The sequence below is a fragment of the Pituophis catenifer genome, unplaced genomic scaffold (assembly GCF_029215685.1).
Source record: "Pituophis catenifer annectens isolate HBS135680 unplaced genomic scaffold, rPitCat1.0.hap2 SCAF_2, whole genome shotgun sequence".
Classification (NCBI taxonomy): Eukaryota; Metazoa; Chordata; class Lepidosauria; order Squamata; family Colubridae; genus Pituophis; species Pituophis catenifer.
This window is the reverse complement of record NW_027256882.1, coordinates 16,152,598-16,171,515: the sequence shown is the minus strand read 5'-3', so window position 1 is coordinate 16,171,515 and position 18,918 is coordinate 16,152,598. Positions and strand designations below refer to the sequence as shown.

General features: G+C 40.7%; 1 protein-coding gene across 1 annotated transcript; it reads right to left on the bottom strand.

Annotated features, from left to right (window-relative positions):
• Positions 1 to 5,790: 5,790 nt before the first annotated feature.
• On the bottom strand, positions 5,791 to 18,649 carry LOC139309897 (vomeronasal type-2 receptor 26-like). The gene is made up of 6 exons (XM_070934084.1): positions 18,432 to 18,649; positions 16,795 to 17,083; positions 14,932 to 15,726; positions 10,567 to 10,779; positions 9,252 to 9,378; positions 5,791 to 6,707 (listed from the first exon to the last, which is right to left on the bottom strand). The coding sequence occupies exons 1-6, from the start codon at positions 18,647 to 18,649 to the stop codon at positions 5,791 to 5,793; spliced, it is 2,559 nt and encodes an 852-aa protein (XP_070790185.1).
• Between the last annotated feature and the right edge of the window lie 269 nt (positions 18,650 to 18,918).

Here is an 18,918-nt window from a genome sequence, read left to right as displayed (position 1 = left end):
CAGGTAAAGGTTTTGTCAATATGTCAGCTAATTGTTCTGAAGTTTCACAATGCACTGCTTTAATAAATCCATCCTGAGATAATTGTCTTACATGTTTAAATTTTATATCTATGTGTCTGGATCTTTGTCCAATGGCGTCAGATCTAGATATTTCAATAGCTGCTTTATTGTCTTCATGCATAACAAAAGGCAAAACAGGTTTTTTCCAAACATCTGAAATCAAATCATTAAACCATACAAGATTATTTGCAGCTTTAGATAAACAAACATATTCTGCTTCTGTCGTTGAAGTGGCCACTAATTCTTGTTTACCAGTGTACCAGTAAACTGGACAGTTATTTAAGAGGAATATATAACCAGATGTACTTTTTCTACAAGAGGTGTCTCCAGCCCAGTCCGCATCTGCGTAACATGTAAGCTTTGGTTCTTTATTATCGTTAGGTTCCAACATTAAACAAAAGTCAAGTGTACTTTTCAGATATCTTAATATTCTTTTGACAGCTTCCCAGTGGTACATTGTTGGCTTGCTGACATGTCTAGATAATAAATTGAGGGGTAAAGCGATATCTGGTCTTGTCCAATTTGATATATAAAGAAGTGAACCTATGACTGATCTATAAAATGTGTTATCTTTGAATTCAGGGGATGATTCATCAGCATTTCTTAGAAAGTCAGTCTGCATAGGAGTATCACAAGGTTTGGCATCACTTAGATTGCATTTGTTTAAGAGTTCTATGATCTTATCTCTCTGAGTAAGTTTGAATCCTCTTTTAGTCTTATTAATTTGAACACCAAGATATTTGTTTACTTTGCCTAAAGATTTCAATGAGAAATGTTCATTTAGCTTAGTTACAAAAGTTTCTCTTCTCTCTTTATGTTTTCCTATGTATAAAATGTCATCCACATAGATCAATACAAATTCTAAGCAATCATCACCCTTTTTGACAAAGAAACAGTTATCAGCAGTGGTGGCATTGAAGTCCATGGTTTTAAGTACTTTTACTAAACAATCATACCATCGTTTACCAGATTGTTTTAACCCGTACAAACTCTTGTTTAACAACCAAGTTTCATTCTTGTTTGTGTATTGACTGTGAGGTGCTCTTACATATATTTCCTTGTCTAGTTTTGCGTGTAGATACGCAGTCTGTATGTCATATTGGAATACATCGAGATTGAGTGCTGATGCTACCACTAGAGCTGTTTTGACACTCTCGGTTCTTACTGTAGGAGAATACGTATCAGTATAGTCCTCCGGATATTTCTGTGCATAACCTTGTGCAACTAATCTAGCTTTGTATAGGGTATTGCCTCCCTCTAAGTTCTTAATTTTATATATCCACCTGGTACCAATAATTGTTTTATCTTTTGGTGCAATTGCAGGTGTAAATACATTTAATCCTTGTAAGCTTTCCATCTCTTTTTTCATTGCTAATTCCCATTTTTCTTTTTCTTTACGAGGGAGTTTTAACACTTCCTCATATGTATTAGGTGTCGTTGACTCACCACCCATATGCATTATATAATCTTTGTATTTATTTGGCATCTGATTTCTGGTGTTTCTAATTGTTTTTTCAGGTTTACTATTGTTATCATGCAAATATCTCGCTTCCTTTTTTGTTAGTGTGTCTGTCTTTATTTTGTGTTGGCTATTTGTCCAAGTTTTGGTTTTGTTTTTATATTTGTCGATATTTTGCTTTTCTATAGTCCCTTTCTCTTGAGATTTTGTATCTTTGTTGTTACTCGGAAATATTTCATTAAGATGTATTTTAGACCAGTTGGCCTGTTCATGGAACACAGCTGTTCTGGAGACTATAAATTTGTTATTACTATCAATGAATCTGTACCCTTTAGTGCCTGTCTCATATCCCATAAATCTGAGTCTTCTGGACACGTTTTCTCCCTTTCTTCTTAGTTGCTTAGGTATGTGTACGTCTGCAGTAACTCCAAATATGTGCATGTGTGCCAATTTTGGTTTCCTATTATACATTACTTCATATGGTGTCTTATTTACAATGCTGGACCAGGTTCTATTCTGTGTGTAATTGGAATAATGTAAGGCTTCTGACCAGAATTGTTTGCTTAAGCCAGCATCTTCCAATGTGCATCTAATCATGGTTTGTAATGTTGAGTTCTTCCTCTCTACAATCCCGTTCTGGAACGCAGAAAATGGACTAGACGTGTAATGTAACATTCCTTTGTCCTTTAACCATTGGGAGAATTCTTTAGACATGAATTCACATCCCCTATCTGTCATGATTTGTTTTATTTTGATATTGTGTTGTGTTTCTATGCGTTTATAAAATTCTTTAAATTTTTGAAAGGTTTCATCTTTGTGTTTTAATGTATAAACAAATCCATAGCGGCTATAATCGTCTACTATGGTCAAGAAGTAACGTTTTCTATAAGTGATTGATGGAGTTAGTGGACCAACTAAGTCCATGTGTACTAAATCAAAAATTTTGTTGGTTGATCTAGTAGATTTTCTTGGTCTGGGGCTAGTTTTTAGTTTTGTAGATTTACATACTGAGCATTCCAAATAGTTTTCACAATTTTTTATTTTAACACCTTCTGCGTGTTCAGTCATTTTTTGTACTACAGGAAAACTGGCATGTCCTAACTTCCTATGTAAGATGTGAGCACACTCATCATGAATTGGCTTACCTATTTTTGGTTTTTTTTCATTGTGTGCGTCTTTGTGATCATGAGATATTTTACATTCATCATTGTCACTGTTGCTAATGTTTCCATCATCTACTTCAATACAATCTTCCATATTTGAATCAATGTTATGCAACCATTTTTCCTTTGTTATTAGATAAGGTAGACCTCCTTTAATTATTACAGTGCCTATATCTATTTTATTTTTCTCCAAAGTCGCTTTTCCTTTAGAAAAAACAATGTTAATATCAGAATCTCTACTTAGTTTTATGGCACTTAGTATGTTATGAGGTATTTCAGGTATTAGCAATACCCCCTCTATTTTTCCTAGACCAGGCAAGGTTACATTCCCTCTACCTAATACTTGAACCTTTTCTTGGTTAGCTACCTTTGTTACAAATTTATCTTCTACAAATGAAGACAATATATCTTTGTTATTGGTGGTGTGATTAGTTGCTCCAGAATCAATAAGCCAATTATTGTTCTCACTCTGCTGTGTGTTAGTGTTGTCTTGTTTATTTAATCCATTCAGTGAACCAGATTTTCTATCCTTTGAATTATCTCTGCCCCCTCTATTATCTTTGTAATTTGGTGGGCTTCTATATCTATGTCTATCCATGGAAGACTGTCTGTAATTGTATTTGTTTCTATATTCTGACCTATGTCTTTCTTTTGAAATTTTGGGGCAATCTCTTCTATTGTGTTCCCTGGATCCACAGTTGTGACATTTAGATGTTTCATTATATCTTTCTTGGAAAGCTACTTTCCTATATGGTTTGTGTTCTATGTGATTATTAGAACGATTCCTTCTTGAATTGTCTTCTGCTATTAATTTATTGGATAGACTTTCTATGGATAAGTATCCTAGATTGATTGTGTCTAAGTGTGACATATAATTGTCCCATGATGGATCAAGTGAGTTGATAATAACACTTTTCATTGTTTGGTCTGAAATCACCTCCCCCCTTAAATGCAACTCAGCTCTTATTTTGTTTAAAGATATTAAATGCTCACTTATGGAAACCCCTGGTTTTATCCTAGATGAAAAGAAATCTTTAGACATCCTTGTGGTGGTAGCTACACTGTCACTGTGAAATAAATTAAACATGCATTGAATAATTTCTGAAACAGTCAGATTTTGCTTAATGCTGTGATACATTGCAGGAGACACACTAGATATTAATAAGAAAAATGCTCTATGGTGTAAACAGTCTATTTTTAAAGTCCAAGGTCTTTTTGGGGGACTAGTGATAAAAAACAGTAAGTTTTCCTTCATAAAGACAACCTGGAGCTGCTGATACCATTCTTGCAAATTAATGCCATCTATCCTTAGCTTTGGGAAGTCACTGGGTAAATTTCCGACATTATTAGGTCCATTACTTACAACCTGAGGTAGTCCGTGGTCTCGTAAATGCAGAAAGTTACAAAACGGCGTGGGGATGCTTGCAACGAGCCTGCACGGTCTCCTCGTCAATTCATGTCTTCCCGGACCGTCTGCGTAGTCTCGCGCATGCGCGTTGTTCATTTCTTCCCTGGAGTCGTCGTGAGAGGTTCTCCTCGTTGCGGCTCGCTCGTTCTGCTCCTCCTCAGACGAATCGGTCTCTGGCTCGATTTTGGGAGTCCTGACGATGGCGGCTGCTCTTCCTCTTCTTTTGAGTGCGTTGGTGCTTGCTTCGGTCTGTGGCGTGGGGCGGTATCGGCAGGGCTCTCTGGGTTCGGGCGTCGTCGCTCTCGTAGTCAGGATGGGAGCGGGCAGGTCTTGAGGCATTGGCTTGCTCGCTCGTTTCTTTGTTAGCTTTTTAGTAATTTTTAGTTTTGGCCCAAATGCAGCAAAAAGCGTTTTCATCGCTGATTTTATTTGTTTGTTTGTTGAATCATCTTCACTTTCTGATTCTGATTCTTCTGAGGTGTTTGAATCTTCTTTTTCGTTTTCGTTGTCTGATAATGTTTTTCGCGCCAGAAATTTTGAATTGATTTTTCTGATTGGCTCTGCTTCGCTCACCCTGGAGGTCTGTTGAAACCAAGATGGCTGCCATTCAAAATTTCGCGCGGGATCACCGTTTTTCTTCTTCACAATAATTTTTTCTGTAGTCATATCACTCACTATTTTTGGGTCTTTTGTTTTTTCATTAGTGATGTGCTTCTCTCTCGCTGCTCCGCTGTTCTTCAGCATATCTTGGAGGTTCGCGATGAGGCTTTCATCATTCTTCTGGCTCTTTAATAGTTTTAATATCTCTGACCTGAGTTCGTTATTCTCTATTTCGATTTCCTCCTGGTCATCATTTTCATCTATTATTTCTTCGTCTTCAGTGGTGTATTCTTCGGATTCTCTCGAAATCGCGTTTGTGGATTCGTTGATTATTTCTTGTTCTGTTTCCATTTCTTTGCTGTATGCCCTGGTGTTGGGCCTATCTTTCTTAGACATTTTTAAGTTTTTATTGAGTCAATTAACCATCCTCTGCTACCAGCTTGTTGCGATATTTTCAGGATCAGACTCAATAAATTTAGTAAGAGTTAAAGGTTTAAATATATCTCCTTTTATTTACATTAGGCATTCTATATTCACTGAATATTCACAGATAGAAGCAGGGAAAAGGGTGCAAACAGCTCCTTATATATACAATGGGTGGAGCTAGGAATGGGAGTGGTGAATTATGAATACATTAAGAAGTGAAGAATAAATTAACCCCTGATACCCCGTTCATATACTATTTACACATTAGAGAATAAGGCATTTACATCTGACAAATACATTTAATAAATAATAAATCAAGCTGAGATTTGGAGACCAATAGTGCAGAGAACCCAATTTGCAGATCAACTATGATAAAATTAAAATTATGGAACTCTGAAAGATCCTCCCTTCAAAATAAATATTTATGGCATATCAACAAGATTCCTGTTCCACCATTGTGTGATATTTCAAATATTTGCGGGGTGGCATCTCAGGACAGATATATTAATTCAACTACTCCATAAAGTTCAGCAACGATCTTGCAATTCCACTGAACTATCTTCCAGCTGACATTTAACTATTTCAACAAAATTGTTGGCCCAGCTCATGTATGGGAATACTTCGGACCATTTTCTCTGTCTGGTCTGTCGAGACATATTGAAAGTGGAAATTCCTCAGTCTCCCATTTTTATATTTCTTCTGGTTGTAAGATGCTCTTTTGTATTCAGGTCTGGCTTAAGAATGATAATGTAGCACTTGGGGAGGAAGATGCAGACCAGCAGACCAGCATTGGAGGACAAGATGGAGAAGACCTGAACAGCCACCATGAATTTCCCTTTGGTGCTCAGGTAGGTGGGCACAAAACTCACCCAGACACTGCAGAAGACCAGCATGCTGAAGGTAATTAGCTTGGCTTCATTGAAGGCCCCTGGTAGGTTCCTCGCCAGGAAAGCCACCATGAAGCAGATGGCGGCCAGGAAGCCCATGTAGCTGAGGGTGATGTAGAACATGATAACAGACCCCTCGTTGCATTGCACATTGATCACTTCAGGTTGAGAATGGAGGTCAGAGTCAGGGAATGGGGGAGAAACTCCAAGCCAGATGGAGCAGATGATAATTTGGACAGCAGAACAGGAAAGGATGATGGAGTTGGCCAAGCTCTTCCCCAACCATCTCTTCGCTCGGTTTCCTGGTTTTGTAGCCAGGAAGGCCAACACCACCATAATTGTTTTGGCCAAGAGAGAAGAAATGGCAACTGAGAAGATGATGCTGAAAACAGTTTGTCGGAGAAGGCAGGTGGCTTTCCTTGGTTGACCAATGAAAAGAAAAGGAGTCAAGAAGCAAAGCAGGAGGGAGATCAGGAGGATGTAAGAGAGATCCCGGTTGTTGGCTTTGACAATGGGAGTTTCTAGGTATTTAATGAAAACAATTAAAACAAAGCCTGTTGTTAGAAACAAGAGTAGAGCAAAAGAGATTAGGATGATGCCCAGATGTTCTTCATAAGATAGGAAGATTATAATTTTGGGGATACATTGGATTCGTTCCTCATTTGGATATTTATCATCCAGACACTTGGTGCACTTTTCTGTATCTGAGAAAACCAAAAAGTAATGTTTCTTTAATATTCTACCCTTTTACCTTTCAAGATATACCTTCTTGGGACAACTGCTACCTTGAGCATTTGTACAACTATATTTCTTCACATCTCCCCAGAAAATAAGTAAGAAGAATATCATTTTCTAAAACAAATAACTATATTTCTAATAGTCTATGAAATGGCAGGAAATCCTAGGATGTGAATAATTTCCTGTGTTATGTATAGAATCCTCTTAGTAACCTATACTATTAGAGGTAAATAATGAATCAGTTAATCTTTCTAGGCTAACTTCCTAAATCCTGCCAGATAGCACTTCTTAATTTACTGGATGGAGAGTATGCTCCTCTTGTGAAATCTAGTTGACTGGCCAATAAAACGAGACCTACAAATAACCTGGAATGGCTATTGGCAACTGTGGTTGTATGGGTGTAATGAGGTGCACCCCAACTGTCCATATTGCCTCATTGTGGACTCAGATCACTAAGGATCTCAATGATCCTCAAGAGGAAGCCCATATAAAATGGATCGCAATAATACCTCCAAGAGGTGTATGTATCTGGGGGTGCAGATCAGGGGTGAAATGCTCCCGGTTCGGACCGGATTGCCTGTTCCGGTAGCGATGGAGGGGGGTGGTTCAGAGAACCGGTAGCAAAAATCCCTGCCCCCACCCCCAATGACCAGCTGAGCTGCACAATCATCAGAGGCTTTTTTTTTACTTTTAAAAGCATTTTTTTCTACAACCTCTTCGGCTGAAAAAATGCTTTTAAAAGTAAAAAAAAAAGCCTCTGATGATCCTGTGGCTCAGCTGAGATCATCAAAGGCTTTTAAAAGCATTTTTTCTACAACCTCTTCAGAGTGAAGAAGTTGTAAAATAAATGCTTTCAAAATGCTCTGAGGATCCCAGCTGAGTTGTCTGATCAGCAGAGGCTTTTTTTCTTTTAAATGCCTCTGACGATCAGGCAACTCAGCTTGGATCGTCAGAGGCATTTAAAAGAAAAAAAGCCTCTGCTGATCAGGCAACTCAGCTTGGATCGTCAGAGGCATTTAAAAGAAAAAAAGGCTTTTTCTTTTAAATGTCTCTGTCAATCCAAGCTGAGTTGTCTGATCAGCAGAGGCTTTTTTTCTTTTAAATGCCTCTGTCGATCCAAGCTGAGTTGCCTGATCAGCAGAAGCTTTTTTTTTTCTTTTAAATGCCTCTTACGATCCAAGCTGAGTTGCCTGATCAGCAGAGGCTTTTTTTTTTTAAATGCCTCTGACACTCAGGCAACTCAGCTTGGATCTCAGCTGAGTTGCCTGATTGTCAGAGGCATTTAAAAGAAAAAAAGCCTCTGCCAATCAGGCAACTCAGCTAGAATCATCAGAGCTTTTTGAAAGCATTTTTTTACAACCTCTTCACCGAAGAGGTTGTAGAAAAAATGGTTTTAAAAGTAAAAAAAAAAAATTGGCCACGCCCACCCAGTCACATTACATCCCCGCACCAAGCCACGCCCACAGAACCGGTAGTAACAAATTTTAGATTTCACAACTGGTGCAGATAACTAACAATCTGACTTGGTCTCTTCATATGTTATCTTTAGTGAAACGTGCAAACCAGCGTTTGCATTTCCTATGTCGGATGAGGAGAGCACATCTTTCTCCTTTTGTCCTGGCCACTTTTTACAGAGGCACAACTGAAAAGAGTTTTAACAAACTGCATCATTGTTTGGTTTGGTGGCAGCAGTGCTTCAGATAGAAAGACCCTACAGAGAGTAGTGAGGACAGCTGAGAAGATTATAGGAAGCTCACTTCCTGTTATTCAAGATGCTGCTTATAAGCACTATGTGCTTAGAGCTCGAAGCATTGTAAGAGACCCCACACACCCACTTCGCAGTCTGTTTCTGTTGCTCCACTCTGGGAGGAAGTTTCCAAGCATCTATAGGACTACTAGATTCTGTAAACAGCTTTGTTCCTTATGCTGTCTTGTAAACTTGCAGGATTTTTTTCTTTTTTGCCATGTATATGTATACATCCGAACTAAACTGTGATGTTTCTCTGTGTCATATATGTGTGGGTATGTGGGTATATGCATAATGGTTATCTTTTAAGAGATGAATGCAACAAAATTTCATTTTAATGTATGCTGATTAGTGTATATTTAAAGTGACAATAATGTTTTTATTCTGTTCTATTCTATTCTATTCTACTCGACTCGACTCGACTCGACTCGACTCGACTCGACTCGACTCGACTCTATTCTATTCTATTCTATTCTATTCTATTCTATTCTATTCTATTCTATTCCCAGAAAAGTAAAAGTGGCAGGAAACTTCCAAACTAATAAGCAACAGGGATTCTTTCTTTGGCAGTAGTAAAGTTTGCCCAGTCTAGCAAATCCTGCTATTCCTTCAAGGTCTTTTTCGTATTCTTCACTTTGGATAAGAAATTGTGCCTTTTTGAAAGATAAACAAGAATTCAGAAGCTCCAAATATGGATTTTCATGAAAATGCTCTGGATGAATCCACATCCACAATGCCTCCTCTTTTCTTTGGTGTTACCCACCTTCCTGAGTGGAGATGGTTCCCTCTGGACAAGGAACACAGTCATAGCAACAAACTGGCTCTCCTTCTCGGGCCTTCCTGACAAATCCAGGATGACAACTTTCCACACATTTGGACTGAGGCAGAGACTAAGCAGGAAAAAAAAAATTAGAAACAATGAATGCCAAAAAAAATATGTTAGGACTCACCATCCAGGTTTTCCCCACCCAAAAGAAAGTCCAAGTTCTTTCCCCTGTACCCACATGTCCATCACATGGTCCAATTAATGCACCAGATGCCTCCCAGTCATGCCACTCCAGATGCAAGGCAGAATGTCCTTGACTCTCAGAGAAAAGAATGTTATTATGGCTAGATATCTCCCCAACTCCATACAATCCCCCCTCCCAGTTTCCCACAGCACTAAATGTGGAAGCTCTGAAGCTGACGCTTAAAGCCTTAGACTTCCTTCCTAGGAATGGAAAGCCTATTGCTCTGTCTCTGTGGGGTGAAAAAGAAGCATTGGATAACTCTAGAAAAGCCAGGCCTGACTCTTTCAGGAAACACTTTCGGCAAGAAAGACTTGATGAAGCTTATTCCCAACGCAACCAACAGGACTTCCATCCAGTCTCAACACAATTTCATCAGATTCAGTCCAGCCCTGAATTCAGACACTGGTCAACAGGATTCTTCTTTGCTATTTGAGGACAAGAAATAAGCGAATCTGAGGTGATTAGCAACACAATCCCCAGCATTTGAAGGTTTCTCATCAATTTGATACAGATACTAAATTTTAGAGGGGGACACAACTGTGCCATGGTTTACATTCTAAATAATCATCATCCAGCATCCAATGTTGGACAGAGCTGAATCATTTTAAAAGAGTGTTCCACATTGTAATATCTGAAGGACACCATTGTGTGGACTGCTTGTAAGAGCTGAGGTGGTGCAGTGGTTAGAGTGCAGCACTGCAGGCTACTTCAGCTGACTGCTAGCTGTAGTTCGGCAGATCGAATCTCACCAGGCTCAAGGTTGACTCAGCCTTCCACCCTTCCGAGGTGGGTAAAATGAGGATCCAGATTGTTGGGGGCAATAGGCTAACTCTGTAAACCGCTTAGAGAGGGCTGTAAAAGCACTATGAAGCGGTATATAAGTGCTATTGCTATTGCTACTCCCAAGCAGTCCCAAGCCTCCCAAGCCGTCTAAGAAAAATAGAAGATTTCTGTCCCCCACATTCAATTCTCACTGAAGGTCATCCACTTTGGTGACTAGGTTTAGTCCACTTGAAATGGTTCCTAGGGCATTGGAAAACAGAGAAAAGACAGCAATATGTCACCCACCTTATTGAGCAACTTTAGCCGTGACAGAGCATCTTGGCTGATAATAAGTCTCTGTCTTTTAAAGCTCCCCAATTGCTCTTGGATGGAGTCCTTCTTGGAGAAAACTAACAAGCTCACAATGTCTAGGTCTGCTGTTACATCTCCATTTTGATCCAAGTAGAGTTTCCTCTGGGAAATATTGTAAAACTCATTCTTCTCCAGAAAGGGATGGAACTAGAATGGAAAGATCCAGGAATTTTAAAAGCTGAAAACTTGGTTTCTTATCCCACATGGTCTTTTCACATTTGACTCTTTCTTCTGAAGCTTTCTAACTCACAAATATGCTTAAATGGGAGAACAGGTGTAACCACTACCTCTATAAGCGAACCAAAAAGATTAAGCAAAATTCCTCAGCCATATATTGACAAAATATAATTGACACAATTGATCAATTACATGAACATTCTTGTTGCCAAGCTCATCCTCTCCCAGGAAGACCAGACAGGAAAGATGACTACATGAGTTAATTCTACTTTATCAGATCTCTACTAAGAGAATTGTGCAAATCTGTAAGTACAAATCTCCTACCAACTCTTTTTTTATACTGAAAAGTTAGGGAAGATCCTTTCTGAGTGTCTTTCTCCTGATATGAAGAAGTGGGATCCCCCCCCCACTTCTTATCTGATTATTCAAAAGCAGCATATCTTTCCCCCCCACCACCACCACCAGGGGTGAAATGCTACCGGTTTGCTCCGGTTCGGGCAAAGTGGTAGTAAAAAAAAGCTACCGGTTCAGTCAAACCGGTAATTTAAAAGCTACCAGTTCGTCTAAACCGGTATTTCTGATGATCAGCTGTGCTGCATGGTTTATATTCACTAGAGAGCAGGAAATCCTGCTTTCTAGCGAAACTAAATCACACGGCACAGCTGTTTCTCTCCCCCCCCATTCTACTTACCTAGTGAAGTCTTCTTTTTTCCACATGAAGCATGCGTTTAGTGCGCGCTGTGCATGCACACGCAGTATGCTTTTGGCATGCGGTGTGCGTGCATGCGTGTAGCGTGTTTTTGGTGTGCACTGTGCATGCGCACATGCAGCGTGCCTTTGGCATGCACCGCAAATGCATGGGCAGTGAACCAATGGCAACAGGGGTGGGTTCTAAATTTTTTTACTACCGGTTCTGTGGGCGTGGCTTATTTTGTGGGTGTGGCTTGGAGGACATGTGACTAGGTGGGCGTGGCTAGCTGGTCAGAGTCATTTCTGGAAGATCCTCACACTTACGACCAGTCCTCGCACTTACGACCCGACTCATTTGTTTGCTTTTAACACTGATCAGCTGTAGGACGGCCCTTTGAAGCCCCGCGGCAAGAGTTTAAACAGTTTTTTTCCCTCTAGTCATCAGCTGGGACTCAGGAGGCAGCAATAGATTGGGGATGGGACCAAATAAAAGGTAAGAATAACGTGGGGGTGGGGGGGGTGCGAGGGCGGGGGGGGAGAACCGGTTCGGTGATGTCATATCGTCACCACTACCAGCTTGGCCGAACCAGACCAAACCGGGAGGAACCCACCACTGAATGGCGATCCACGGAGGATTTCACTACTGTCCCCACCCCCAAAAGTCATTATACTTCCTTAATAGATTATAGCAATAGCAATAGACTTATATACCACTTCACAATGCTTTATAGCCCTCTCTAAGCTACTTACAGAATCAATATGTTTCCCCCAACAATTGGTGTTCTCGTTTTACCTCGGAAGGACAGAATGCTGACTCAACCTTGTCAGGATCAAACTCCTGGCAGTTGGCAGACTTAGCCTGCAATAGTGTATTCTAAACACTGACCCACTATGGCTCTTATGGGAATACTAGTGATATAATTTGATTTCAGCAAAGTATTAAAAAACTATTTTCTGTTGTTAGGAGCAGTGGTGGGATTCAGCCAGTTCGCACCACTTCGGGAGAACTGGTTGTTAACTTGCTGAGCAGTTTGGCAAACTGGTTGTTGGAAGAAATCACTAGGGCAGAGAACAGGTTGTTAAATTACTTGAATCCCACCACTGGTTAGGAGCCTATTTAAATAAGGGGTGGACACTATGATAACTAAGGGGATTAAATTGTCTTAAAATGTACTCAAATAATTTTAATCATTTTAATGTTTCTCATAAACTAGGTCCGTGATGGCGAACCTATGGCACGGGTGCCATAGGTGGCACGCGGAGCCATATTGGTGGGCATGCGAGTGTTGCCCTAGCTCAGCTCCAGCGTACATGCGCACACCAGCCAACTGATTTTCAGGCCTTCCGGTCCCACCGGAAATCGGGAAACTGGCTGTTTCTGGCCTCCAGGAAGGCCTCCGGGGGGATGGGGAAGGCTGTTTTTGCCCTCCCCAGGCTCCTAGAAAGCCTCTGGAGCCTGGGGAGGGGGAAAAAACGGGCCTACTGGGCCCACCATGCCATCACATGCCAAAAGCAGGGGGAAGTATGGGGGGGGTCACGTGCGCATGTGCGGGAGGGCGAGACGCATTGAATTATGGATGTGGGCACACGCACCCGTGACCTCCCATGCTCCCCCCGCTTTTGGCACGCGACAGCAAAAAGGTTAGCCATCACTGAACTAGGTAGTTAAGAATAACAATTAGTCCTTGATCGTGTACAGTTCTATATTGTCGTTAATACAAAAATGTGGATTTGATAGATCATGATATTGTGACTCAAGATTTATACCAACTCTTGGAGAAAGCTAATTTGATCTCCTTTTTAAAATATCAAGTTTCCAGAATAATATTTATGATTTCCTGATAGAGAGTGCCGCATGAGTAAAATCCAGCAGGAAAAAATGCCTTATTTTTAACTAGAACTTAAGAAACCACGATATCTTGTATAAGGAAATGTCAGGGTTCCAAGTAACACCCAATGAAAGAAATCTCCGAGGCTTGAGGTTCCTCACAGTTCCATTTTATTAGACACGTCATATTGGCACATTTGGGAAAACCCGAATCTGAAAGTTTCCAGGTTTTCCCCACCCAAAGGAAAGTCCAAGTCCCTGTCCAGCACCCACATGTCCATCATGTGGTCCAATCAAAGTACTGTCCCAACTGGATATGCCTCCAAGTCATACCCTTCAGGTGCAGGGCAAGATGTCCTTGACTCTCTGAGAAAGGAATGTTATTATGACTATATATATCCCTCCTGCTCCATACAATCCCCGCTCTCAGTTTCCCACACCATTAAATGTGGCAAGCCTGAAGCCCCAATACAAAAGATGGCTTCCAGGCCTGACATGATTCCCTGGAAGAAGTATAACCACATCTGATTAGAATACTTAGTGAAAATGATATCAAAATAGTAGTTGATTGCAAACCAAACGTGAGACAGCAGTGTGATACTCATGGAAAGAAGGGAAATAAGAATCTCAGGAAGTCAACATTCTGGACCAGATAAGTTCAGTATCCCCTTCAATGATTGTTTTAATGTGAAAACTAAGAAGCCATCAGTGAGAAAACTTTTAATTAGGATTTTTGCAGAGAAGAGGTATTCAGCTACCTGGTCTCAAGGTTCCTTCAAATTTATGAACATAAACTTCTATGATGCTATTCACAAACCCATGAATATTAGAATTGTTTTAAAAATGCATACATCCCAGTGGTGAAATCTAAAATTTGTTACTACCGGTTCTGTGGGCGTGGTTTGGTGGGGGAGGGGAATGTGACTGGGTGGGCATGGCCAATTTTTTTTTTTTTTTACTTTTAAAGCCATTTTTTCTACAACCTCTTCAGCGAAGAGGTTGTAAAAAAAATGCTTTCAAAAGGCTCTGACGATCCCAGCTGAGTTGCCTGATCGGCAGAGACTTTTTTTCTTTTAAATGCCTCTGACGATCAGGCAACTCAGCTTGGATCGTCAGAGGCATTTAAAAGAAAAACACATTCTTTTCTTTTAAATGCCTTTGATGATCCCAGCTGAGCCGCGCGATCATCAGAGACTTTTTTTTTTAACTTTTAAAAGCATTTTTTCGGCAGAAGAGGTTATAGAAAAAAATGTTTTTAAAAGTAAAAAAAAAAGCCTCTGATGATGTGCGGCTCAGCTGGGCATGGTGGGGGGTTGCGCACAGATTTTTGCTACCGGTTCTCCGAACCCCCTGCCTCCATCGCTACCGGATCGGGTGATCCGGTCCGAACCGGGAGCATTTCACCCCGATACATCCTTTTTTAAATTAGCAGTTTTTAATATCAAAATGTATATGACATGGTGCCCACTCTTTGGGACATGATGCCATCATGCCAAACGTGTTGCACTTTGTATTTCAAATAATTGAGATTGTTCCCCTTCCTTTACTTTGGATATCTCCTAAAAAGTCACTAAGTTTGATGGAACCTTGTCAGGACTCCATACCTGCCATGGACGCAGCCTTGGAGCCCCAGAACTCTTTTTGCCTTCCTTCCATCTCCTTCTCAATCTGGAGGTATACGCAGCCTTCAAGACATGCGCCAGAGTCATAAAGACACTGTAAACATAGTGATAATTTCGGATCTGGATCCTATTTCTTCCCTTTCGGGATTCCAGCAGCGCTTTCTGGGTGCATCTTCTCCGGCTTTTGATAGAAAAGTCACATTTTGATAAAGAGCACTGAAAAGACCGAGCTTCAAATTGTCGATCTACAAAGAAATAAGTTTGAAAGGCATCATGTTTGGGCTTTTTTTTCACCTGAAAAGCAAAGCTCCAAATACTGTGGACGTATTTGAATAGTCTGTGCTTTTTCATTGAATATATTCCCAAAGTTGTGGTGATCCAGATTTTCCCTTCAATGAGTCCTGGCAAAGACATAAGTGTTAAATGGAAAGGAAGACTTCTGTCCAAAGGAGAATCATATTCTATAAAGTGAACAAAGACATTGACTTGTCTCCACTTGGAGATGGCATCCCTGAACAGTGCTGTAGGCTTAATTGTTGAGAATCGTTGTGATATAACAACACAAATTCCGCTCCTGACAAGCAAAGGAGTAAAAGTCCTCATGAAATTCTCTCCATTTTCTGTGTCTGAACCAAAGAGGCCAATCAAGGTCCATCTGAAATGGAGGAGCACTTGGACAATTCCTGGGTAGTGGAAACCTTCTTTGGGGACCATCCGATGGAAAAAAGGGAATTGATTTTTATCGCTCAGAGCCTCTGACGCAATTCTATCACTGATCTGGAAAAAAGCAATAAAAAAATGCTACGATATCTTGGGGGATCAGATCAAGTCCAAAATATTAGCTTTTAATAAATCCAACTTTGTTTTGATAAACATGTTGATTAGCCATTGTTTAAAATATTAAACACAGAATATTAACACGGCTGTATATAAAAATGGAATAGAACAAATAGAGTAAAAAGAATAAGAATTAAAAATGCAAATCATATTTTTCTAACCCTCCCCCCCAAAGGTAAAGGTTCACCTCACACATATGTGCTAGTTGTTCCCAACTCTAGGGGGCGGTGCTCATCTCCGTTTTAAAGCCCAAGAGCCAGCGCTGTCCGAAGATGTCTCCGTGGTCATGTGGCTGGCATGACTAAATGCCAAAGGCGCACGGAACCTTCCCACCAAAGGTGGTCCCTATTTTTCTACTTGCATTTTTTACGTGCTTTCGAACTGCTAGGTTGGCAGAAGCTGGGACAAGTAACGGGAGCTCACCCCGTTACACGGCACTAGGGATTCAAACCGCTGAACTGCCAACCTTTCGATCGACAAGCTCAGCATCTTAGCCACTGAGCCACTACCCCCTACAATTTGCTATAATCAGACCAACGTGCATATATGTCAACTGAACTGTTTGTTCTAATAAAGGTTCCTTCATAGTATTTTTCTGTTTCCTGTATGCTGCAGAAGTCCCCAAAACAATGGGGATGGTGTCATGAATGAGTTTCTCTGCTTTGATCCTTGCTTTCTTCCCACTGTGGATGCTCATGACACTTTAAATGGTCGTTCGGCAACTCTTGAATCCCATAAAGAAGATTGGATATATCGGTCACCCTCTACCAACACACTCATATCACCACATAGGAACACAAAGCAATAATGATGGTGTCATGAGAGGGTATTTCTGTTTTAATCCTCCCTCCCCACCCCCAAGGTGTATCTCAATCTTCAGTTATGACACCTACAATGGCCATAGTGAAAAGCAGCTCTTGAATTCCACAATAATCATATCATATCATTGATCATTCACCCACTACCACCCCACTCACTTTACCAGATAGAGAAAACATAGACACAAACCTGTGGGACTTTGTAGGTGCCTGCTAATGTTGACATCTGGATGGAAACATCCCTATCAGCTGTATCAAGAAGAGCCAGAAGGTTGTCCTTCCTTCCACAGCTGTAGTTAGGAACATTTGCTTCTCCAGTAGAGAGCATGTCCAGCAAGGCATCTGAAGTGCCAAGTGTGTTTGAATAGTTGTCATGGATGTTGTAGCCAAGTGTCACATTGTGCAGGAGCCGGGTATTTTTGTTGACCACTTGAATATTGAAAATGAAGTGTACAATTCTTGACATATCATAAGGTGAACTGGTGTAAAAGAATGTTCATATTACTATATCTGTCATGAACAGCAGTAAGAAATTACTTTTTTCTATTTAATCCTCTTTTTCTGTATAATCCTATTGAGTTTTAAGCCAATATTGACCCCCAAAAAGGCAAATCATCGTCAGCCATCACCATTTAATATTTGTAAACATTGAGAAGATGGGATTGAGGTAGACATCCATTGAAGTTTTTAAAAAATTACTATGCTACTATATATATGTCAGGGTTCTGACAGATACCCTAATTAAATCATAAGCCTTGAGCCAAGCTTCAAACGAAATCCAGTTATTTATTAGGAGCTTCATGTTGACACGTTCCAAGTGAAGTCAACTCTGACCCCATGTAATTTACAGCCCAGACCTGACCCTGTTTCCCCCACTCCATACAGGGTGTGTCATCAGTCACATTCACCACGGAGCAATTTCACAGGTTGTAGAGATCACTCCCCTCCGGTCGCTGTGGGTAACCCTGGAAGACAGCCTTGAGAGAGATATGTCTGGAATGTGCTTTTGTTTTTGGCTGCCGTACTGCAGTGTGTGCGTGTGCATGTGTGTGTGTGTGTGTGTGTGTGTGTGTGTATATATATTAATTTTTATCAGCCCAGTAGCCAGGTTGCAAAATAATTCACTACAGTAGAACCATCAGAAAAGGAAGAGGATGTTTCAAAAGTGACCCAGAGAAGAAATATCACTGTCTATTCCTATAACAATCAGGCATTGAATATCAATGGGCTGGGCAGAATCAATTCTATCCTATAAATCCCTACTTTTAAAAAAACTCAGTAATCAAGAGATGAATTCAGGATTAGACAGGGAGAGAAAAATAATACCGGTATGGATAATAATTGTTTTTGTCCCATCTTTGCATTTAAACGTTCCACAAAACAAAACAGATAGAAAAGGTATGGGCATTGAAAGGATTCAAGAAATTAGATGGGTCCTGCAATATAGGTGTAAGTGAAATAAGAGCAGGGGCAGGATTCACCCGGTTTGGACCGGTTTGGGCGAACCGGTAGCTCCGACAATCAGCTGAAAGCGAACTGGTTCGCTCCAATGATCAGTTGGACACGCCCACCTGCCCCTGCGCTGTACTGACCTATATTTCCTTTGTTTAAAGCCCAGCTGATAGGCGCATCAGAGCAGATTGCCGTGCCTCAGCTCTTTTACGCACCAGGGCTGCAGTAGAAGGTAAGTTTTAGAGCTGTTTTCAAATGCACTGCTCATGCACAGAGCGGGCACTCAGCGAACCAGTTGTTACACCAATTGAACCCCACCACTGAATAAGAGTGTTTAGAACTGCAAATGCAACTCCATCACATTGAATGACTTACAAGTGAATCTGACTCTCAGGAGCTACGTTGAAAGTCAATGGTGTACCCGATATTTTCGTTACAGTGATGACTATACTAATGAGATGGTCTCCTGGCCTGTAAAAGCTCCATGGCTTTTTTGCATCTGGGTGCTCCAAACTCAGCGGGCACTTCAGTCTAAGCTTCCCAGAGACTGGCTGGGACGCCAACAGCATCAGAAGCAGAAGAAGGATGTCCATAATTCATAAGGCTGAATCAATCATCTTTCCATTTCTAAACAAGAACAAAAAGAGTTAGGAGAATTCAAAGCACTCTCACGAAATGGAAAGGACAGCAGCCTCCTGATTCGGACATAGAAAAGATGAGATTCATCTGGAAAGGAGAGAAAGATACATTCAAGAGTACAACCCATCTCTGTCCCAAAGGTTTTGCCACACAGAGTGTGACTGGAGACATTTATCTTCTTCCTGATGAAAGATCCCCTCCGTGCTGCTTCAGTCTGATGTTT